The following is a 25,011-nucleotide window of genomic DNA, read 5'->3' as shown; positions in this document are numbered from 1 at the left end:
GCAACACTAACAATCACATAATGTATTCATAACACATAATTCAATCATCATCAAATTCATGTTCTTCATTGTCTTCTTCTGAATCATTTCGTTCAAGTTGCCCGTCTTCACTATCCTCTCTAGTATAATCATCTTCAGTGTCCCCATTTTCACTATCTTCAAACTCCTCTTCATTATCCTCTTCTTGAAAATCTTGAAGTTCATTATCTTCGTCCACTTCTTCAACATGAACTTGCGAATGTTGGAATCCTGAAATACCTTCAACTTCAATTACGTCATTTACATGTGACATTTCATCTATTTGGTAAGGAACATCATCTTCCATATCAAGAGATTCAATGCGACCTCTAGGCTTTGTTTTAATTGAAACACACCAACTTTTTTTGTCCTTTCTTGATGTCGGATAGGGGACATAATATACTTGTCTTACATTATGTGCAAGGATAAATGGATCAAAGGGTAAATACCTTTTCTCCATGTGAATGTCCACAATTCCATATTTAGCATCCACTATTGTACCTCTATGTGATGGATCAAACCACTGACTATAAAATACCACCACTTTCTTTGGGGAGCTCGAAGAATTGTACTCTAGCTCATATATGTGTTCAATGAGTCCATAGAAATCATCATGGCCTCCTTCCGTGAGCCCCTTTACATAAACACCACTATTTATTGTTTTTTTCCCCTTGCTCCATGCATGAGTGTGAAATTTGTACCCATTGACGAAGTAAGTGTGCCATTCACTAGCACATGTGAAAGGGCCATATGATAATTCCCTTAAGTGTATGTTTCTTACATTTAAAGGCTCACTTGTAACCTACAAAGGCAAGAGATACTGACTTATTTATATTTTTTTAGGTTATATAAGACATAACTTAATCACATTGAGTTGATCATACCTGACCCGTAAACCATTCCGGGAAATGTGCATGCATATCATTTGATGCATTTGATGAGCTTATTTGTTTAGATTGCAAGAATGAACTGTGAAACATATTAACACAATCAAGAATGGTTTATTTAGAGGATCAATTTTGTCAAAAATTGAAGTCAATTATTTGATATACTCACTCGAGGTATGGTTTTACTTCGTTGCAATTGATCAAAACATGAACATGGACAGAGTTCCATTCTTTATGGTTGAACCAATGGATTAACTTTTTTCCTGAAGAACGATCAGGCTGGTTAAAGATGGATAACATTGATGGAAAACTTTCAATTCCACGAGGTATTTCATTTCTACGATTTCGTGGTGACAACATGAAGTTCTTGAAATAGTAGGAACAAAAGTGAATTGTTTCTCGGTGCAAGTAAGATGCAGAAATTGATCCTTCAACTTGAGCCTTATTTTTCACTGAGCGTTTAGAATCACCCATAAACCTATAATTAAGTAAATTGGAGATGGATTTACACAAATAAATGAACTATTTTGACATAATAACAATAATATTTTTCATACCTTTCAAATGGATACATCCATCTATATTGAACTGGTCCACCAAGTCTTGCTTCATTTGCAAGATGAATTGGAAGGTGTTCCATTGAATCAAAGAATGCAGGGGGGAATACTCTCTCCAACTTGCAAAGAATGATTTGAAATATTTTCTTCCATTCTAACCAAGTCATGATCCTTTATTGTTGCCGAGCACAAATCTTTGAAGAAATGGCTGACTTCGATGAGTGGATTCAAAACATGCACTGGTAATTAATGAAATGCAATAGGAAGTAAACACTCCATGAATATATGACAATCATGACTTTTCATCCCAAGCATCTTCCCCTTGTCTACATCCACACATCTTGCCAAATTTGAAGAATAACCATCAGGCATACGAAGTTCTTTTATCCATTGATAAACTAACTTTGATTGTAGTTAAAGTGTAATTTGCTTTTGGTTTTAGAATCTTCCCATTAGCTTGCAACTTTAACTCCAAATCAGGTCTCCTACAATGCAATGTTAGGTCTTTTCTTACCTTATCATTGTCTTTTGTTTTACCTTTTACATCCATGACGGTGTTAAATATATTGTCAAAGAAATTTTTCTCTATATGCATAACATCAAGATTGTGCCTCAATAAATTATCTTTCCAATATGGAAGATCCCAAAAGATACTTCTTTTTGTCCAATTATGCCACTCTCCATAACCTGGTAATTTGGACATGTGAGGCTCATCTATATTCCAAACCTCTTCAGATGTCAACATAGGTGGTGGTCCACCCATTTCAACTTTATCCTTTTTGAAAGTCTTTTTATTCCTCCTAAATGTATGATCATTAGGCAAGAACCTACGGTGTGAGTCAAACCAACTATTTTTTTTTTCCATGTTCTAATCTAAAGGCCTTTGTGTGCTCCATGCAATACGGGCAAGCCAATTTACCTTGAGTACCCCAACCAGACAACATGCCATATGCAGGGAAGTCATTAATTGTCCACATTAGACTTGCTCGCATCATAAAGTTTTGCTTCCTTGAAATATCGTATGTTTGAAAACCACTCCACAACTTTTTAAGATCATCGATAAGTGGTTGCAAATAAACATCGATACGAGCCTTTGGATTATGTGGACCGGGAATGAGACAACTCAAAAACATATAGGGTTTAGACATGCACATTTCAGGAGGAAGATTATATGGGGTGACAATTACTGGCCAACAAGAGTAAGGTTTTGCTGATGCTTGAATATATGGATTAAATCCATCAGAGCATAAACCAAGTCGTATATTACGTGGCTCAGCGGCAAATTCAGGATGTAATTGATCAAAATGTTTCCAAGCTTCACCATTTAAGGGATGTCGTAGCACACCCGAAGGTCTTCTATTATCATAGTGCCATGTCATTTGTCCTGAAGTTTGCATAGATGCAAACAATCTTTGTAATCTTGGAATTATAGGAAAATAGAACATTCTTTTCAGAGGAATTGGTTTTCTTTTACTTGTTCCAACTTTTGGGTCATGATATCGTGCATGATGACAAAATTTACACTGTAGTAGTTGTCCATCATTTTTCCCATATTCATTGTCATAAAAAAGCATACAACCTTTTACACAACAATCTATCCTCTTAGCCTTCAACCCTAACATTGACACTAACCTCTTAGCATCATAATAACTTTTTGGCAAACCCTCTTTTATTGGTGTAGCATCCGACAACATTGTTGTGATAAAATCTAAGCATTGGTTAGGAACATTCCAATTAGACTTGCAAGCTAACAATTTCATACACATTGATAATTTAGAATCTACAGCCCCTTCAAACAATGGCTCATTAGCCTCTAACAACAAATCATAAAATCTCCGAGCTTCTTCATTGGGAGGCTCCTCTCTGTTATTAAAATTAGATGGTTCAAATGTCTCATGTTGCCCAAGAGCATCGTACACCATGTCTTACATTGCTACAAATTGTTCACTTTCATCCACATGTACATCACTACTTGAAACACGAACGTCATCGTCATTGTCATTAACATGTGGCACTTGTTCACCATGATGAATCCAAACATGATAATCATACATGAAACCGTTTTTATAGAGGTGAAGCTTGACCATTTCAATTGGAAAAATCTTTGTACATTGACATTTATCGCATGGACATCTAAGCTTCCTTTCATTCAAATAAGACTGTTGCTTACAAGCTTTAATGACAAACTCTTCAACCCCATTCACAAAACTTTCTTTTAAACCCCCTCTGCCAATATAACATCTATCGTACATTCAACTACGATTTACATGAAACCATTTCATGTTCTGAACCAACGACAACTAAAGATTGAAGTTGCCACAAAGATGCCTTTAGCCCTTTAATGTATTAAAAAAGAGTATTATAAGTTACTTCACCCTGAACTAGCAAGTAATGTAACAATCAATTGTGTTAAAAAATGATATCTATGAACAAAGCATCTCTTAAACCAATATAATGATATCTCTTAATAAGAAAGAGTTTCATAAATTATTGCATTATATGACAACATCAATTACTTATATAAGTTTTATGCAGGACATCAATCACTTCCTAATGCACTTTTCTCCACTATAATATAAACAAACAATTATCATAAACTACAGGTCTATATAGTATGTAATTTCAGTTAATACCATTCACAAAACAACAAAAAATAAAGCAAATTTTAGACCCATTCTAGTAAAAGAGGTTCAACATGCCACCAATTAGTGAAAATAATGTAGATTCTAATAAATTGCAATGGCCATATGAGTATACTTAAATCTATTTCAGAAAGACTTACCTCTTACAAATCCTTTCAACTGATATGATAAAAATTCTAAACTGTTTAAAACCTTCAAAGCAACATCCTGCAATTTTAAAAGTACAGTCAAAATTATAATAGAAAAATATTAGTTTGTTTTAAAAATATTTGCTCAAGATAATATGTACTAAGAGAAGTTCAGAAAGAAAAATAGATAAATGATATCCCAACAATCAACAACCTAAAAGATAATTAATTGAGACAAATATTTTCATTTCTACTCTAACATATCATAAGAATATTTAAATCAAATACGATTTGGCTGAAAGGGATCATGACCTTAAATTGTATCGTGAAGCTGCAGTTGAGTATTGTGACCTTAAATTGTTAGAACAAGAGATTTTCTCCTTCAAGGATGACCCTAAAATTCCATGTGGAGCTTCCTTGAGAAAGATGGCCACACTATTACACAAGTAAGAAAGTAAATCTATATCACATATTTAAGTACTAGTTTTAAAGAGTTTAATGGTTATGCACAACACAGATAATGTAAACAGTTTTACATTGTGAACCAATAAAATATCACTGGTGATACAACTTTTGAATTAGATAACATAAAAGTCAACAAACATACCATATATGATAATTTGTACTGAGATGATGGTGTAAAATTTATATTATGAGTGCATAGTCTATTTCCTCAGTTTTAAATATGCCAGGTTTCATTATGATAGGTCTGAGTGCAGCATACAAAGACTAATCAAGTTGAGAAATTCTGTAATGCGTTCATATCAAGATTACAAAATTCCAACTGCTTGGATGCTTGACTCAGGAATCACGGCAAAGGTATCATTTTTATGCTTTCTTTGTGAATGTGATGACAACAATAACGACACTTAGTAAACCTTGTCTTTCTAATTTTTTTTTTAATTTTTTTTTATTTTTATTATTATTATTATTATTATTTTATCGGCAATACCTTGTCTTTCTAATAAGATCTGGAAGTTATGGTTTAATGACATTGGCAATTCTTGAAATTAGTTTTCCTGAATAGATATAATACTTAACCATGAATTGAGTTGTGTTGTGTGAGCCATAGAGCTCCCTGCCATGTGTTGCTTTACTTTAAGTGTTTCTTTAACTCAATGAAAATGAAATGAAACAACACAACTAACTGAATGAAGAACATGCTTCAGTTTAGGATTTATTAATCCAAGTCTCTTGTAATTAATTGGTTACTGAGTATTACTAACATACATTTTCTATCTTAATTTTTCAATGTAAAACTTGATTGGATGAATAATAAATATGCCATTTCTGCAGATTATCAGGTATTTCTTACTGTCTGCAAATCTCTGCATACCATATATGATTATAGAAACATCATACATATACTAAGAATATCTACTATAGCAATTGTTCCATCACAAGACCTAAGAAAAGCAAGTATACTATAGTTGCCAAGCATATATCCCAATAAGGTGATGTAATTAGCTTAAACAATTAAGTGGATCATCCTAACCCATTCTAATTTCCATATAAAAGGACCATTGATGAGCATATATTTATTCACACTCACTAGCCTTTTTCATAGATTATTGGACTATAATAATAAGTAAATCCATTGTTTTAATTAATATTCTTATAATTGGGTTTATTTGGGCCTTAACTATTATTATTGTTAATTTTGTGTTTTTAGAGTAAATTATCTAGAGGAAGCATCTACCTTTGTAAATGGGCCAAATATGCAAAAGTCCAAGTTGCTTCTTGAACCAAAACAGAAAAAATATTCTGAGGAGAAGAAAGAGAAAATAAAAGCTACAAGATTCCAGAAACAGAATTGGAAGCAAATCTTCTGCAAAATAAAAAGAATTATGGAAAGTGGAAATTGTTTACAAAATCTAAACTGCAATATTTTCCCAAGATCCTTGGAGCAGAAAAGCCTATAAAAGGACACAAGCATCAAGGAGAAAAGAGAGAGCTTCATAGGGTTTTCTTAGTTTATTTTCTTCTTAGTAATTCTTTTGTTTTGCCTCCGCATGGAAGGCTAAACCTTTTTGGTTGATTCTTTTGTAATTCTCCATTGAGTTCTGAGGTTTTGTTCAATAAAAGTTTCGATTTTTAATTCTCTATAGCAGTTGTTTTTATTGTCTAATCTCCTGGAAGACTAGTTTTTGTGAGAGGTTGTACTTGAACGCATGATTGAGAGTCTTCCTTATCTTAAACTTTGGTTTCTTAGTTAGTTCGCATTGTTCTAATTAATTTCTTGGGCGCATGATTCAAGGGAGATGAGGTAAGCATTCCCATGGAGTATACGCATGGAACAAAGTGGGTATGGATTAAACCAGTAGACACATGCTTTATTAGTGAGTTTCAGTTGAATCAGATCGGCGCATGTTCAATCTGGTTTAGCTCTGTTGGAGGATTGAGAAAAGATTAATCTTTAGACAACCTGTGAAGAATTCAATGGTGGAAGAACTTGGGATCAACAACTTTTTATTTGTTATTTTAATCTCTTTTATATTTTCTGCACAACTATCTCAAACCCCCTTTTTATCTTTATTGTTATTGCTAACTTTTATTGCTAGTAGATAGATTTTAAACCCTGATCAACTGATTTTACTATTGGATTTGTTGGGAGATGACTTGGGGACATTTGTCCACAATTATACTATTATCTCTCTAGTGTTAGACAAGTCTACACTAGAATCATATTAATTTGACAGCAAAACGACAACTATCAAATTTGGCGCCGTTGCCGGGGATTCCAATTTGATTTTGGTTATCAGGTTTTTCTTTCTTATTTGCATAATTTTATTTTTTTTTCCTATTTTTTTTTCTGCATATTTAACCTGTGTTTTCTTTCTATTAGTTTTTTTATTTATTTAATATAGCAATAAAAAAAACGAAAATAAAAAATAAAAAATCTAATATTTAGGATATCTCTTACCTTTATTTTACTTTGATTTGTTTTTATTTTCTTTCTATATATCTTTTATCTTTATTTTGTTTTGATTTGTTTTATTTTCTTTCTTTATATCTTTTATCTTTATTTTTTTGTTTTTATTTGTTTTTATTTTATTTCCTATATCTTTTATCTTTATTTTTTTGTTTTGATTTCTTTTTATTTTATTCCTTTATATCTTTTATCTTTATCTTATTTTGTCTTTATTTTATATCTTTTATGTTTTTAGTTATTTCTTTTATTTTGTTTTGTAATCTTTATTTCTTTCTATTTTTGTTTTTGTTTACTGTTTTTATTTTCTATATTTTATTTATTTTAACATAATTTTTTTTTCTCTAACTATTTTTTAAGCATTAAGTGTAGCATTTGCATTAGGTTTTTTTTTTTAGGATCTTGCATTTAGGTTAGACACTTCAGTTGCTACTCTTTGATTTTTGTTTTTTAAACTGAAAGCAATTCAGGGAAGACTCTGTCTAGGAAAGACTTGGTTTTTAAGTTTGTCCGCTTGTGACTCACCTCTCTTTCTTGGGAGTTTATTTGGTTTGCTTTTCAATTAAAAAAAAAAAGTTTGCCCTGAGGCGTCTAATAGGTATTGGTGTCTGTTACATATCCCGGTTTTCAAATCCAAAATGGAAGAGAAATTAGCTAAAGAAATTTACAATTATGATATTCATGAGCCATATTTGCAGCAATCTTCACAGTTTTATAAGCAGCCTTTGCAGCAATGTGAACCCTACTTTCAACCGCCTCAACATTGTAATTCATATTATCAACAGTATGAACAGCCTCTGCAGCAATGTGAACCTCACTTTCAGCAGCCTCAACGTTATAATCCATATTGTCAACAGTTTTATGAGCAACCTCAACAAAAACCATATTATCAGCAAAACTATTTTGATGAAAGGCAACCATCTTTTCAACCATTTGTGCAAACTGATAATACTCCTCGTAATCCTGAACAACCAACTTTAGAGGAGTTGATGAGGAAAATGACGGACATTAACACAAAATTTCAAGAATGGGCGGCTGACAAATATCCAATTCAAAAGGAAGAACCAAGGCAAATGAAGGAGATCAACATGAAATATGATCAAGAATGGGCGGCTAACAAAATTGCAATTCAAAAGGAAGAACCAACTTTAGAGGAGTTGGTGAGGCGGATGGAGGAGCTGAACATGAAATATGATCAAGAATAGGAGGCTAAAAAAATTCTAATGCAAAAGGAGGCTGATGTTATAGCAAGAAGAGAGAAAACTGATCAAATGATTGGAGAGATTGCAGATTATGTTCAAGAGATGAAATCACCTCATGATCCAGATATAACTCTTGATCCAGGCACTGATGGAATGTCTAACCTTGAGGCACCTACCTCTACCATAGACACTCTCGAAAAGAAGTGGGGCATATCAACTGTTTTTAAAGTTAATCCGAATGATTTGCATGAAGCTGAGCTTGCTGAACCTATTGCTACACCATTGAATGTTACTGTCCAACCTCTACTGATGGAGGAGAAATCATTGCTAAATCATGAGGGATTAAAAGTTGTGACATGTGAAGATCATTTAGTGCATCATATAAACACTAAGGATGAAAATGTGCTTGAGTTTCTAGGAGATTTTAACTTCTCCAATCCAATTAAATGTACAGATGATGAGATAGATGAGTTCTTAGAACACACTAACTCTTGTGATGCAGGTCTTGATGGAGAAGTTGTTGATGTTGTTATACTTGCTGAATCTACTGAACAAGATTGTGCACTAGCAGATGGCTCTAACATAGTTTTGGAGGTAATACAAGAAGAGGAAGAGCAGATGTTACCCGTCCTTCAAGTAGACACTGCTAGTGGAGAAGAAGATGATATTATTCTTCCATCCTTAAAGCTTCAAAGAGTACAACCTCCATTATTTAAGGTGAAGCCCATATCACTCATTCCATCATCTCCACTAGCTACACCTTCTACCATAATTGGAACGTTTGAAAGCAGCATTTACCAGCCACCACCACCTTCTAACTTACATTTCATTCCATCTCCCACCCCAACTAGACCGTCTAATTTCCATTCTAATTTCCAAATAAAAGGACCATCAACCCTTTCTTTTATAAAAAGGCAAAAAACTTATTTGCAGCCACAATAGGAAATATTACAATTTTCATAATTTATGAGGCTGATTCACATATTTTGGTATGTTTTTCTAGTTTGCTGGAGGTTTGGATGCATAAACTCTTTGTGCTTTAGAAGAGATAAGGCAACATGTACCAGGACACTTAGCAAGGTCTCGAGAACTTTTGGCTGGCATAGCGTCATCGTGAGAGGCCATTGTATTTTATGCTTTCTTTTCCTTATCCCCAATGTTCAACACTATTGACGACCATTCAGAAGAAATAAGAAGATACATGAAGAGATTTTGAAGAAAGAACTTTCCATAGGGTGCTTGAGGAAGTTTAGTAGCTAAGTTTATACTGTTACAAACTAGTTGCTTCCTCGTCTTGTTCTATGGATAATGTAGGGGCAGGTTAGAGAAGTAGGTGTTGGACAGGTATACAAAAATCATTCACTAGAGAGCACATATAAGACTCACACAACCTACTAAAAACCAGATACACTTCCTAGAGACTTTTGAGAACAAAAGCACACTTTCCAGCAAAGTGCCATTAAGCTAAAAGACCAAAAAAGTTGGTACCTTCAAAGTTTGATGGAGTCAATAGGACAATTCCTACCATCCAAGTTCCAAGATTCCCCATTGGCAATGTGATAGCAGCAGCACACCGATCCTAGATGTGATGGACAACATCCACTCTTCAAAGTTCCAACATAGGAAAAAACTGCACACATAAAATCAGAAAACAAGCTCCTGCAGCAACAAAACCAGCTACTTCAAAGCTCAAAGTTGTCTAATTAGCTGCTGCAAACTACATTTTAGTTACTGATGTGCTTAGCTCAAGTCGCACATTGCTTCAAAGCAATAGCAAGACACATACACCCTATGCCCCTATACACACAACACCAGATCAGACAGCAGCATAAGTTGTTCCAACATCAACCCATACCACACTAACCTACAGCAAAACCCAGTCAAGGCCAGACAACACCTTCACAACTCAAAACTGCAACACAGGTTCAAAAAAGGAAACTATAACTATGGCCTACCCACTAGATATTAAAAGAACAAGAACCACTGTAACCACCCTCCAACTACCTACCATCTACATTAAGAAGTGAACCACCTAATATTTGTCATGCAGATGCAGTGCAAACTACAGGTGGAGAAAACCAGCAACATCAAATTTTTCCTCCCCTGCACCTAACACCCCATTCTGCGCAGGTTTACTCCTCCTTGCCACTATATGGACCAACCTAGTAGAAAACCAGCCCATACTAGGCCTCTCTTATGCTGGCTCAGAAGTCTACCAGACTCCCTTAACACCAACAAAACCAACAGCTCCGAACACAAAAAAAAATAGAAAACTCAATGTAGAGTTGAACCCAAGAGAAACCTGAAGCAAGGAAACCCAATTGGAAATTTCGAACAGAGAAAAAAATACAATACTGAACATAGAAGGAAGTATAGGTAAGGGAATTGCTTATTATATTTCTTCCATTGCATTAGGCATACATTAGGTATTATTTATTGGTGCTAAACGGTGGAAGCGGTGAGCCACCGCACCGCACCGCTCACCTCTCTAAACTCTCTTTAAATGTCAAGTAATCAACTGAACATTATCGCGCACTAAATCAAAGAAAAAAAATTCAATACCTTTCTAGCCTCCGTAAATTGCCCTTCAATCGTCTGAGCTTCAGGCCTCCACGACGACATTTTCCATTGGCTTTTCACAACATTTTCGAAGTCACCATTCAGGATTTAAGTTTACAATCAGGAACACCAGATTAGGGCTTTTGGTTTCACAAATTGAAACCAAAAATTGGGGATTTCAGTGTAGATTTGGGAAGACACGAATTTGGGTTGAAATCTTCGAACGAAACAGAGACTGGGAGAGAAAAAACGGGAACTTCAAAGTTTCATTCTTTGGGTGTTTCAGAGCTTTGAAGGTGTTACAGTTTCGGTTTCTCACATTCTCACGGTTTGGTTTAGGATTTCAGAACCTCCATTGACGTTTTCAAACAAAAACTCCAGTGTTTCAGTTTAGGAAACCTGTTTCAGTCAAGGGAGCAAGTCAAGGGAGCAAGAGTGTGAGAGTGTTTGAGAGGTGAGTGGAGAGGAATGTTACTCAGAAGGAAACCAACATATTTTATTTTATTTCTTAAAAAAAAATACTTTAAAATACATTAAAAACTTTCCCACCACCTTAACTTTCGTACGTAAAGTCCTTTCTCCCATTTTTATGTAGACTAACATTACCTACGAAATCTTTGGTAGGTAAAAACCTAATTACATACCAAAAACAGTTCATGGGTAATTATCCATGGGTAATACAGTTTTTTCTTGTAGTGTTAGATTCTGCACTCCCAAGAGAAGGATTTTGGGTGATTATTGGGCTAAGATTGCGCAATGATGCACAAGATGTCCTCCTAGTAAACCTAATTCTGCTAGAGGTAAGGCTCTGGTGAGAGAAAGGTGGGGACAGTGAGTTAACCTAAAAACAACCTATAAAAGAGTGATGAGAACTCTAGTAAAGGTACGTCGTTTCTAAGACTGAAACTATTTTACTTACTCATTGTTTCTCAGCTCAGTACTGACTTGATCGTCAGAGTGCAATCAACAGGTAGGGCCCCATCTGTTTCTACGGAGCCACTCTCCAAGATACAAGAGCACGCACAAAAACCGCCAAAAATCACCGTCTGCCTTTCAACGACGACTAGGTCAACCGGTAAGAATAATGATCAAGAAAAAAAAGAATGAAATATATCTAGGTAAAAATCAAAGATTAAAGTACAAATGTGTTAAAAATATCAAATATACATATAAAAAGAGTAGTTTGAAATATTTGAAAGAAAAGAAATACTTTTTTAACTAGTTAAAAGGTAGTGTATGAAAAGTACCGAAAGAAAATATAATAAGTTTAATTGAAGATTTTTTTACATTTTATTAGGAATTTTTTAATAGAGGTTATAATAACCTTAAGACACTTGGCTACGGTTTTGAAACTCCAATAATTGTCAATGATTTTTTAATGAATTACATGATTTTTTTTTTATTTCCCACTGTATGTTTTTTAGTTTAGTTTCGTTTTGTTTTTTAGATATTTTAATGTTTTTGCAATTTCGTTTCAGAGACATCTCAAGTCCTGAAAAATCTTCATCTCTAAATTGAAGTTCAATCTCTCTCTGTGAGGTCTATCTCTCTCTGTGTTTGTTTTCATTTTTTCCTTTTTAGTTTCTTAAAATTGTTTTTCATTTTTCTGCTTGGTATCTCTGGTTGTCATGCCTATTTCCAGAACAATACTATGTTTTCATTTCGAAACCACCGTGCGTTTTTTGGGTTAAACATCTGACCTAAATGATAATGTTTAACATATTTGAATACTAGGAATAAATTTGAAATATTAATTGTTTTATAACATTTGTTCTTAATGATAAAGAGTTTTTATATATATGTGAGGAATCAATATTTAGGATCTCTTAATAATTTTGTGTGGAAGGAATCAATATGAATGATTTTTATATGTGCGTCAATATCAATCTATATGGAATGTTATATGCTTAAAACTATAGAAAAGTGAGAAGGATTAACCCCATTCTCAATTTTCTTAATTGAAATCTTTTACTTATTTACTTTGTTTTTATTTAATTTTCATGCAAATTATTGCCAATATTAAATCAAATCAAATTATTGTACATATTTTTATACTTAGTGAATGTTATTATTAGAATTTTAAATAATTATTCCTTGTGGATTCAATATTTATCCTTAGAGACAAATTGTTACTTTTGACTCGGTACATTTGCAGTAAAAAAAAAAAGAGTCATCAATGGTACTTGAAATATGCAATGACTCTTCCAATCTAATGAGCCATTTAGAGGGGTCCTCTCAAGTTTTTGATGTTGGAACAAAGTTAGCATACAATTTCTTTAGCAATGTATTTTGTTTCCACCCCGTGCTTGAATATGCAAATGAAAACAACAAACTAATTACTTTGTTACACATATAATCACACCTCCAACATATAATCACATCTCCAACAATAAATCAACTATTTAGAAAAAACATATCCTCACTTCTTTAGCATCAATAACAAATTCTTTTCAAGCCATTTCAGTAAACAAACCAAGTTGTTATACACCAAAAACAATATTAGGACCTACAAATAATTTGTATCAATCATATTTAATAATTGAAGGACCACATTATCCATCATGAAACTAAATTTATCTACTTTCACCAACATAGTCACACAATCATAATCAAATTCCTAATACAAACTAACCTTACCATAATTGACCTACATATAAAATGTTCCAACTCAAATTTGTTTGCCAATATACAAACAGGATAACATCAAATAGTAAAAAAAATATTTATGAAAAATAGAGTAAAAAACAACTAACGCGCAAAGGAAACACCCTTGTCCTTTATATACAACACTAAGAGAACCTTAAGCACAAACAAAAAAATAACATAAACAACATTGTGTAAGGGCATGACACTAGACGATCTAAGTGAACTTGAGGCTAGGCAATCTAGCGTCTTCTCACACTAGACGATCTAAGTGCAAAACACTAGATGGTCTACATGGAAGATACTAGACAGTCTATGCATCCACATATGCTAGACGGTCTTGCTAGACTATCTCGCAAGATGGTATGCTCATACACTAGATAGTCTTGCTAGAGAGTCTTGCTAGACGATCTACATGAAAAATACTAGACAGTCTTCCTAGACTGTCTCGCTAAATGGTTTACTCAACTGTTAGACGATCTTGCTCGACAATCTCGCTAGACAGTCTATCTTAGTTCGTTAGGACGATCTGCTACACAAAACTTTTGAGTAACCTTGAGGTTTGTCTAGGCGATTAGCTAAACGAACTCAAAATAACTCACTAAGCCAAAACCACTAACGAACTCATAAAGACTCACAAACCCAAAACTAGTGATGAACACATAACCACTGGTTCAATACAGTTTGCACCACAATTGTCACCCACCAAGTAAACACACACACCCCCTTGCAAAACCACCAACGAAGTTCACCACCCAAACACAAAAATCTTAACATCAACCTTTATTTCAACGAATAACACGTCTTCCATGATTTCGTTGCCCCAAAGTCTCAACCAACGATCCTTCCAATAACTACCCAAGGCCTTCAACAACAACCACACATTTGACAAAAAACCAACTCGCACACCCCACCGCACATAAACATGAACAAGCCTAAAAAACCTACAAAAGGGAAGATAGGGAATGAGAAGAGACAAAGTTGGGACCACAAGAAAGGACACAAGAGAAAAACTATAATAAAGGGAAGAGAGAAACAGAAACAAATAAAGCACAACATAAACCCAAATCACTTTTCTTCCAAAAAATACTCGACTCCATACAATTATAATAAATTATTAAAAATGTCATGAATTCACCACAACCACAGTTGTGAAATAGGAGTGAATTCTCAAACGATGTCAACATATCGGTACTATTTTAAAAAGTAAAATAATAATATTCCTATATTTATTCATACAATATTAAGAAAAACTATACTTTGACATTTCTTACAGTTATATATAACTCTTTATTTGATAATTTTAGAAAAAATATATATTAAAAGGTATTTTTATAATTAAATGATATAAAAAGTTAAAATTGTACATGTATAGACAAAGTGAGTCTAAATAGTACATGGAACTGGTTGTGCAATTGCTAGAATGGCAGTTGCCTCCTCGTTCCTTACTTCAAGTCCCCTCCTTTGATTGCTAACGTTCGGTCGGAGTTGACCTGAAAAAGGTACTCCGACGATCAAGTAAATACTATTTGTAAAGAGTGTATATTTATAAAACTGATTAAAGCGTACCTTACACCTCTGTCAAGGGTTTATTTGTAGTATTCAGTCATGGGCCCTTGTTGTCATGGGCTGAATATCAATTATTCACTGATGTGTAGCGTGATCCTTGATTTGTAGGGAGATATATTGGTATATGAGTATGTTGATATATTTGAACAATATCTTTAATATCTCAGTTAATCCGTATTTGACTGATTTCTCGGAGATGTCATCCGCATAATCCAGGACATAATTATAACTCATAAATAACTCCTGTAATTATCGTTGTTGTCATTTATAAAGTGTATTTTGACACGGTCGATTGGTCACCAAAATCAAGACTAATTTGTCCTATACCGACTGGTAAAAAAATATTATTATTGATTAAGTGGATATAGAAAATGAGTTCTCTCAATATCCCAATGTATATTAAATTAACCATGTAACTTTTAAGATATTTATATTCCTTTAGATAAACTCTTGCGTTAATTTTTTTTAAAAGAATAATAAACATCCATAAAAACATTGAAAATTCAATAACTTAAAAGTAGAATTTCTAAAAACATTGAAATTCAATAACTTAAAATAAACACCCTTTGAAAGTAAAACAACAATTTCAGTAAAAATAGAATTTCTAGAAAATATTGCTTAAGCATTCATGAACAGTGTGGCAGTGACAGTTTTAGCTGCACAGAAAGATACCCTGAAGAGGGAAACAGTATAACGCAGACATACTCACTTGTCCGTCATTGTTATTTTTGTTTTATCTTTTGACGCAATCTGTGACCGTTCGTGTTATTCGAGGCCACTCTTTTATATGGTCGTTGATAAAAATGGCTTCGACCCTTTTCACAAAGATGTTTTTGGGTCATCGATTGATCCACTCTACTTCGTTCCTCAGTCACCAGCCACAGTTTCTCTCTTCTTTGTTCAGTGTAAGGTTCATCCCTTCTGTCTGAAATTACATATGGGCATCTTATTTCTCTCCCCTTCAATTTGTGTTTTTTTTTAACTCCTGTGTTAATTTCCTCCTTAATGAGAGCGGACATTTTGTGCCCGTGAAAATTTGGTCCTTTTGTGATTATTCGGTTGTTTTGATTTGTGGGTATCAGGGTTGTGCGTTTCTCATTGAAGTTTTCACTTTTGAGTGTGGGGTTTGCGATTTGTCTTGGTCCAAGTTTTTTGTTTGTGTTCTCTCTTGTTGAACAGTTAGGAGATATGCTTTTGATGATTTGCTTTGGTGGCAATTTGCCAAGGGATATGCTTCATTCAACTTCAATTTTGTAGTGTTTGGTGTTCAAGTGTATCAACTGAAGTACCCAATAACATTTTCATATTACGTTGGTATGGATGGCTGGGTCTGTGCTTGTTCCTTTTGAAGTGAATACTATCTGGTAGCGATGCATTTTAATTTTTTGTCTTATGAACTGGATTAAAAGATTACCAATTTTTCATCAATTGGAGTGCAAGTATTAATTTTTTGTGGGTGCATTTATAGTTTTTAATTTATGGATATTAGTGAATCATTGTTAATTTCATACGACTTGCAGTTAGTCTTTGAAATACATATTTGTGCAATTAGTATATATAAATGATGATACAGTGCAAAATCCGGATCTGGTGCTGTTATGTATAACATTTTATTGAAGCAATTGGAAAAAGGTTTTCAATTATATATTAATGATAGTTTGAAGACTTGTTAATCTCTTATACTTAAAAAACCAATTTTCATCGGTATAACCCGCTAATCTATTTCTGCATTGTTTGTTATTTTGGCCAACATATTATTGTGAAGTTCATTTTTTTACTTGCAGAAACGGCTGTTTTGTATACAAACTGTCCCGGTCCCAGTCTCTACATCCCAAAACATCAAAACAACTGGTTGGGTTCCTTGTATGGCTTCTTCCTCAGTTGGTAGAAGAGCTTCATATTCTACACAATCTGTATCAACAAATGAGCCAGTTGTTTCTGTTGATTGGCTTTATGATAACCTGAAGGTGCCAGATATCAAGGTATTAGGGTTTACTAACTTTATCAGATTAAGCAAACAGTTTACTAATTTTATCATATTTCGGAAAATGAAATTTCACTTGATTCTTTTAATTACTTATTGATTGATCTCTACCACTATCATGCCTAACCATATATTTAACTAGTAACAGCTCTTGTCAAACTATGCAGTATGTGTATTATCTAACTATAGTGCCCTGTTCTTTTGGTCGTTAACTTTGTAATTAAAGATCTGGGAACTGGTACAATCACTGTATTCTGGTTGGAGAATGGCATTGTTTCAAAAATATATTTTATTAATTGATGTCTATTAAACTGGCAAACATGGTAATTCTGATTTGTAGTACCTTCTGAGTCTCTCAATCACTTATTTAGGTGGTTATAAAGCTGTCTAGGATTTATATGGACGATGTGCTGTAATTGGCTTCGATTGAATTTATTTCTAATTCTTTAAAACTCCATACTACATATGCATGATCTGATAAAAAAGGAGCCTTTATATAATGGTATCCTTATTTACTACTGAATTTGAATATTAATTTAAATACTTGAACTTTTCTTTCCTATTCTCTAATTTTGTTTTAGGTACTGGATGCTTCATGGTACATGCCGGATGAGCAGAGGAATCCAATTCAAGAATATCAGGTATCAGCATGATTTTGGTTGGAAATCACATTCTTAGGGCTTCAAATTTTGGAGTAATTGAATGATATACGATATGACTTGAATATGTTCTCTTGCATGTACTTCATTATATAATTTAACTTTATTTTTTTTTCTACCATTTTCACTTAATATGTATTTTGTGTAATTCAATAACAGGTTGCTCACATTCCGAGTGCCCTTTTCTTTGACGTAGATGGAATAGCAGATCGGACTACAAAAGTAATCCACTATCTCTTAATTTATTTCATTCGTGTTAAAATTTTATCAAGCACATTTACGTTAGAGCGGTTCTTATAGATAAACAAGGTTTACATGTCTAGTCAGTCTGTAATATTCTGATCTTTCAGTGGTATACTACAGAAAGTGGATGAAGAAAGAGAAATGACCTTACTAGCTACATGTCAGTGTGCCAACTGCAAAAGGATATTTTGCAATTTCAGGGATCTTAGAATGATGATTGAATGATATTTCTACTTTCTTTTGATGGATACTAGTTTACTATTTCAATTCTTGGGACTCTTTCTTTTCTATTTATAAATTATAGTTTTTTGTTAGAATATTATGGTCATTCATTTTCTGGGCTCTTGTTATTCGAGTAATCTTATTGGTTACATGGTTGTTTTATAGTCTGTTCCTGTCCTGTGTTCTATATGTCCTGTTTTTTAATATAATTCATTTTCTACATTATAGCTAATATGTTGATTGAACAAAGTATTATTGGAAGGAAAGAGTGGAAACTAGCTCTGAAATTTCAGAGGTAGCCATCTGTAATACAGAGCAAAACAACAAGAAAAAGGATGCAAAATAGATACTCTAGGGTTCCAAATACAACGGAACTCCAAGACACCTCCTCCCAATTCAATTCACTCAATAATTTCCTGCTCTTCAGTTCTCACCCCTCTATTCATTTGGTTATAATCCAGAATCACTCCTTTCCATTCGGCTTGTGACTGCTGAACTTTCTGTTAACAACCTCAACATCCCCTTCTTTTTTGTCTTTTCCTCTGCTGTGCAAACCATTCCACCAGTTCCCTCTTGATTTCTCTTTGCATCAAGTCGCCAACTTTGCTCCCATGGCCCATTCATTTCAATGGAGGATGGCCCACATTTATTGCTCTTCTATAGATATGAGTAAAGGGTTTATCATTTTTGAATGCTAACTTGTATTCATTAATCAGTTACCTCACATGCTGCCATCTGAGGAAGCTTTTGCTGCTGCTGTTTCTGCCCTTGGCATAGAGAACAAAGATGACTTGGTTGTTTATGATGGAAAAGGGTTATTTAGTGCAGCTCGTGTTTGGTGGTAAGCCTTGGTGTCCTACAGAAAGGAACATAAATATATTGTGTAGATTGTGGAAACATGGATTTTGCTAAATATTTAAGTAATACCTCTTCTTTCTACTTAAAGGATGTTCAGAGTATTTGGGCATGACAGAATTTGGGTCTTAGATGGTGGCCTACCAAGATGGCGTGCATCAGGTTATGATGTTGAATCTAGTGCTTCAAGTGATGCTATTCTTAAAGCCAGTGCTGCTAGTGAGGCTATCGAGAAAGTATATAAGGGACAAACAGTGAGTTTAGAATCTTTCCATATATTTTTAATATGATTTCTTTTAGTGTTTTGGCTTCCAATTCTTTTACTTTGATTAATTGTGTTGACTTTGACTTTTTTACTTTGTTTTAATGCATTGATTCTTACTTTGTTTTAATGCATTGATTCTCTCATGTAATTTTTTCTTGCTAGGTTGGCCCAGTCACATTTCAGACTAAATTTCAGCCACATCTTGTTTGGAACCTTGATCAGGTTGGTAGAAATAAATGTATTGTGTCCATTTTAGAAATATGATTGTTGACAATATTGATAGTTGTAGAACTATCAAAAGGTTTCTAACTAGAGAGAGTCCATAATTAGTTACCACGAAGATGAGGTTAGGGGGAAGTGGCAGCTGCAAATTGGGAAAGACTTCAGCTGTTTGAAACTCTGAACCCAATTTTATAATGGACTATTTTCCTGCTTTTGTCATTTCATTCTTCTAAGAATTTAATCTCTATTTTCAATAATTGAATCTAGAAAATATGAACTCTGACAATTTAAAGTAACAATATGAAATAAATAGTGACAAAGTTCGTGTGGAGCCATAGAACCTTTCATTTTTTAGAAATTTTTAGCTTAAACGTGATACCATTTACATACAAGATGTTCATGATATCTGGTAAAACTCTATATACTGAATATTGGTGTTTCTTGCTTGTCAACCGAAATCTTAATACTCATACCTTGATAATTTTTTATTGGTACAACAAAAAAGCTTCAGTAGGCAGTTTATGGAATCAAGCCCTATATATCAAGGAAAAAGTCTGCTGATGATCATATGTTGGACACTGCTGTCTAATTAGAATAATAACAGGTCTTGAATTTAAACTTGGTAACTGCAGATAAATCTACTTAAAATCTTCCTAATTCATGTTGCAATCTCTAGAAAAGTTGAACACATTTATATTTATGTAATATGGTTCTTAGAATTGTTTGGAAATATGATCTTCATTTTGAAATGCTTGATCTATGAAAGACCAAACTTAACTAAAACTAGAAGAGGACACTTATAAATATATTGTAAATCAAATGATTCATTATTTTTTATTTTCCTCAGGTAAAGAAAAATATAGAGGAGAAAACTCACCAACACATAGATGCTCGATCAAAGCCCAGGTACTGTAGTTAATTCCTTTTGTATTTTCATATCATCATGTGGTATGCATTTAACATACATGTCTATATATTTATGTATGTATGTAATGCTATTTAAATGGTCAAAAATAATAAATTATCCAAAATCAAAGGCATAGGTATAATCAATGATCAAAAGTAATATTCTAAATTCATAATCACTCTTCATCTAAAGCATAGTTTTTAATATGAAAGCAACTAAAGTAAAATAACATTAGAGGTGAAAAGTAGTAGTGCACCAAATTTTAAGTTGATGTACTGCACGGAAAAGTATTACTGTACCAAATAAAATAGATAGGGGGCTGTGATTTGCGAAATGCACCGGAACAGATGACTGTGAACTTTGAAGAGCTTACACTCTACAGAACACAGAAGGATGTGCCAGAGAAATAGGTTGCACACTGCGGGATGTGAACAATATAGGATGTGCATGGTTGAGCAGATCAGCAGAGGATGCCATATTTGGCAAAATTGTTGCCAATGAGCAATGGGTCTCGGCTGTCAGTTTGAAACAGGTCAAGTGTAAGTGTTTTTGTGTGAATCGTTGATGAAGGGTTTCAAACTCTAATGTTTCTAATGACAAAACACTAGAAATCATATAAGAATATATAATGGTGACTTGAGAAACTCAGAAAAGGAGGGCAAAAAAGTTTTTTTTAATATACCTGTCCATCATAGTGCTATAACAACTCCATTATGCTAAGATTGTGGCATGGCATGTGCAATTCTATAACGTCAAAAGGTTCATAATAGCTAGTTTAGTAACAACCTTCTCTGACATGACAGTGCTATAACATGCTATTATGCCCTAGCTTATACAAAATGAAAACTGATATTTTCATAGTAGATATTTACCCCACCTAAGTGGGAGATACCTTAACCACTTTGGTTGTTATTGCTGTATGTCAGCAGATTTCTTTTCAAAATTACGCTATTCATTCATGTATTTTTTATTTTAATGTAAGAAATGTTTCTTACTCAAGATTTTGTTTTTGATATGCATTTCTTGGATTTATGTAGATTTTATCCTTTGGCAGGTTTGATGGAGCTGTTCCAGAGCCCCGGAAGGGAATCAGAAGTGGTCATGTACCTAACAGCAAATGCATTCCTTTTGCCCAGGTGCAGCATATGGTCACCTCGATTTTGTGTTGTTTGCTCAGAAGCATTTTAGATTTAACATTTATAGCACATATTCAATGAGAGCCTTATCACATGAGAACATTTATGTTGAGTGAAGTTGTTGCAATTGAGAGAGCTATAGAAATAAAATGAAAAAGAAAAAGCTTATGGGAGGACCTGTTAGTGAAAAATGGGAGAGTCTAGGTCTCTATATCACTGTATTCTAAACTATTACTCTATCATTCACCAGTATGATCTTGAGCCATATAGTTCTGTAGATTGTTGATTCTATCAGTAATGATTACGTATTTATGTATTTGTTAGACTATTTTATCAATGTTAATTATCTTAATTTACAGTTGTTAGACAGTTCACATACATTGTTACCAGAAAATGAGCTGAAGAAGCGATTTGAACAAGAAGGTGTGAATGTCTCATGATGGATATCTGTTATGCTAAATCTCTTACATTTCATGATCTTGTTACCTCTAACTGCATTAAATTGATCTGCAGGTATCTCTCTGGATAGCCCAGCTGTTACTTCATGTGGAACTGGCGTAACTGCCTGCATTCTTGCATTGGTACATCTCCCCTACTATTTTGGATGAGTCTATGGATATCTGTTGCTTTGGGAAAGGGAATAGATAAAATCGCTTCCTTTCTGGATGGAACAATACCTATTTCTCTATGATTAAAAAAAAAGGAAAAACCGCTTAAAACAAATGTTTTTTATTCAGAGAAGTCAGTACCTTCCTTTGCTTCACTTTTTACTTGTCAGAATTTTTATCATGTTTTTTTCCCTACTGGTTTTTCCAATTTGCTTTCTTTCATTGTTTTTTCTGTGTGTAAGTCTGATTCTCCATCCTCTCCTAGGAGGAGTGTTGGCACTTGTCTTTATTAGACTGGACATGGGTTTTCACTCACTTGAATATCTTGAACATGAAGTCTGGAAGGGAAAAAATAGGATTATAGATTTTTGAAAGTTTCAAACTTGCAACATATGCATGCATGTTTTTCCAGTGGTAATAATTGCCAAGACTTTATTCAAATTTTGTGTGTTTAGAGACTTGATAAAAGGGAAATCTCTTTTCCTTGGTTTTGATTATGATCTGTTTTTTCAGGGTCTGCATCGTCTTGGAAAGTCTGATGTTGCAGTTTATGATGGATCTTGGACTGAATGGGGAGCACAATCTGATACACCTGTTGACATTTCATAAATGCATCACTGCTAATTTTCATGCCTCCAAAAAGCTTCTGCATGTGAGGGGCTCTTGGATACCAAAATTTCTCTGCTACACTGTTTTCTTGTGGTTGAATTGCGAATGTTTTCCATGTTTAATGTTAAATCCTATCACTTGGCTTCTATGAAAATAATGATAGGATTGTTCAAGAAAGCCAAGTAGAAATGGGAGTTTGTTGGGTATGATAAATATTACAAAATAAAATATTTTGAGGCAAGTTTTAAGATCTTCTCTTCCATAAATTTTTCTCTGGAATCTGTGTACCTGGGAAAACTTAAATCAATATGTGAAATCTCGATAGTAGAATTTTGAATGAGAAAATTGTTGCTCAATGAAAACTTTTTGCTATCATTTAGTTTTGACTATAAAGAATATTGTCCTATCAGACAATTTAGAGTGTTCACAATCATAGATATACGTTGCAGGGTCGCCACAATAGTTTATCAAGAAAAATTGCAGAATTATTTTAAAGAAAGAAACGATCTGCGAAATATATTAATATCTTATAATATCTGTTCTGAGAGAGTATTTTTAATTAAATATGTAAAAAGAATGGTTTTTAGAATGTTTATTTTCTTAATACGTAAATATAATGGTTTTTAGAATGTTTATTTTCTCTAAAGAAAGAAAAACATGCATATGAAAATAAACAATATTTTTAGAATTTTTATTTGGACCTCACAATAATTCACTTTTGTTCCTATGTATCTTTATTTATAATAAAAAAATCAGGTTTTGTTATAGTTCTAAAGATCAATAAAATATTTTTGAAAACATGAATCGAACTATGGCTGACTTTTTTCTTATATATTTTCATTTATAATGAAAAAATGAAAAATCATCACGTAGTTTTTAAGAGTCAAAAGATGTTTTTGAAGAGCTCTGAAAAAAGTGAATCCAATAATTTACTCTTAATGAAAAGTAACAAATAACGTTACTTTTTTAGGTTCAAAAGACATTTGCATTGATAATTTTTTAATATTAAAATTTATATTTTTTAAGATTTCATATTTTGTATGATTTACGTTGATTGGAGTATAAGATACTGCATCTAACTATGCTTAATACTCTTTATAAATCATACAGTAAATAAAAACAAAGTAAATTAATCATTAATATTATTAATTGTTTGCATGAATTTTATTTATAATATATATGTATATATATTTAACTTTTTCAAAAGAAGATTTTGAGTATAAGATGATGTGTTTATAAATATTCAGGCAAAAAATATTGTTGGTGTTTGTGTATATATAAAACAGGTGACAAATAGCAGAAAATGGGGCCAAGCGAATGGACCTAATATGTAAGAAAAATCCTAATGGTGTATATGGAAAAGCGTGTGGCAATTAGTAAAAATACTGGGCCAAATGGACTGGTCCAGACCTCTTTTGTTTTAAAAAAAGAAAAACAGAATTGGAACTGTATGATGTATAAAAACAGGTGGAGTAGAAATAGCAGAGACGGGGGCTGGAAAAGAGAATCACAATAATTATGCATAAATTACTGAGCCACATGCAGAGTTGGGGCCACACGTGCACACAATTGGAGTAGGCTGTTTCTTCCTGCACCTCCATATATTCCATATATTATTCTCCCACCTCATATTTTCAAAAATACCCCTCTGTAATATTTTGGATTATGTAATTCGGAAGTCTTTTTTCAAATTCGTAATTAGCTTTCAGATTATATAATCCGTAAGTCTTTTTTAGTTTACGGATTACATAATCCGGAAGTCTGTTTTCAAATGTGTGTTCAGATTACATAATCCAGAAGCTACTCTATGAAGATTACACAAGAAGGCTAAAAAGGTATTTTCACGTTGTGTATGAAGTTGAGATGACATAAGAACCTTTGGAGGTACATGAAGAAACCGTCATTGGAGTATCATAGTAACATAAACACGGGGTCCCACCCACCACATTATTAAAAAACTTGTCAAAAGCAATGAAAACTGATTTAAAAAATATGAGTAATTTAAGAAAAATTAGAAAAATTGAAAAGTCGCTAAAAAAAAGCATGACTTTAGTTTTTCATTAATGCATGTGAACTTGAGTCTGGCTGATTACTATTCACTCCAATTGAAAACAAATAATTTTTCTATTAAGATAAGGGTGTTTGTACAAATTAGATGGCATGGAAA

At 33.3% G+C, this 25,011-nt stretch overlaps 1 protein-coding gene and 1 pseudogene across 1 annotated transcript; one reads left to right on the top strand and one right to left on the bottom strand.

Annotated features, from left to right (window-relative positions):
* Window positions 1–40: 40 nt before the first annotated feature.
* Window positions 41–3,714, bottom strand: LOC137836174 (uncharacterized; annotated as a pseudogene).
* Window positions 3,715–15,716: 12,002 nt separating this feature from the next.
* On the top strand, window positions 15,717–23,092 carry LOC137834990 (thiosulfate/3-mercaptopyruvate sulfurtransferase 1, mitochondrial). Its single transcript, XM_068643280.1, has 12 exons — window positions 15,717–16,039; window positions 16,919–17,116; window positions 17,700–17,759; window positions 17,937–17,999; window positions 18,959–19,083; window positions 19,189–19,351; window positions 19,525–19,584; window positions 20,432–20,490; window positions 21,546–21,627; window positions 21,987–22,050; window positions 22,141–22,208; window positions 22,749–23,092. The coding sequence occupies exons 1-12, from the start codon at window positions 15,938–15,940 to the stop codon at window positions 22,842–22,844; spliced, it is 1,140 nt and encodes a 379-aa protein (XP_068499381.1). The 5' UTR covers window positions 15,717–15,937; the 3' UTR covers window positions 22,845–23,092.
* Window positions 23,093–25,011: the final 1,919 nt, after the last annotated feature.

This window comes from Phaseolus vulgaris, chromosome 5 (assembly GCF_051622355.1).
Source record: "Phaseolus vulgaris cultivar YP4 chromosome 5, ASM5162235v1, whole genome shotgun sequence".
NCBI lineage: Eukaryota > Viridiplantae > Streptophyta > Magnoliopsida > Fabales > Fabaceae > Phaseolus > Phaseolus vulgaris.
The sequence above is the reverse complement of the archived record's forward strand: the minus strand, read 5'-3'. Positions and strand labels throughout refer to the sequence as shown.

Bases quoted from the DNA above. Each gene is read 5' to 3' on its own strand.
- LOC137834990 (XM_068643280.1), top strand. From the start codon at position 15,938: ATGGCTTCGACCCTTTTCACAAAGATGTTTTTGGGTCATCGATTGATC. The intron at 16,040-16,918 runs GTAAGGTTCATC...TTTTACTTGCAG, and splicing joins TTCTCTCTTCTTTGTTCAGT to AAACGGCTGTTTTGTATACA. The intron at 19,352-19,524 runs GTGAGTTTAGAA...TTTTCTTGCTAG, and splicing joins AAGTATATAAGGGACAAACA to GTTGGCCCAGTCACATTTCA.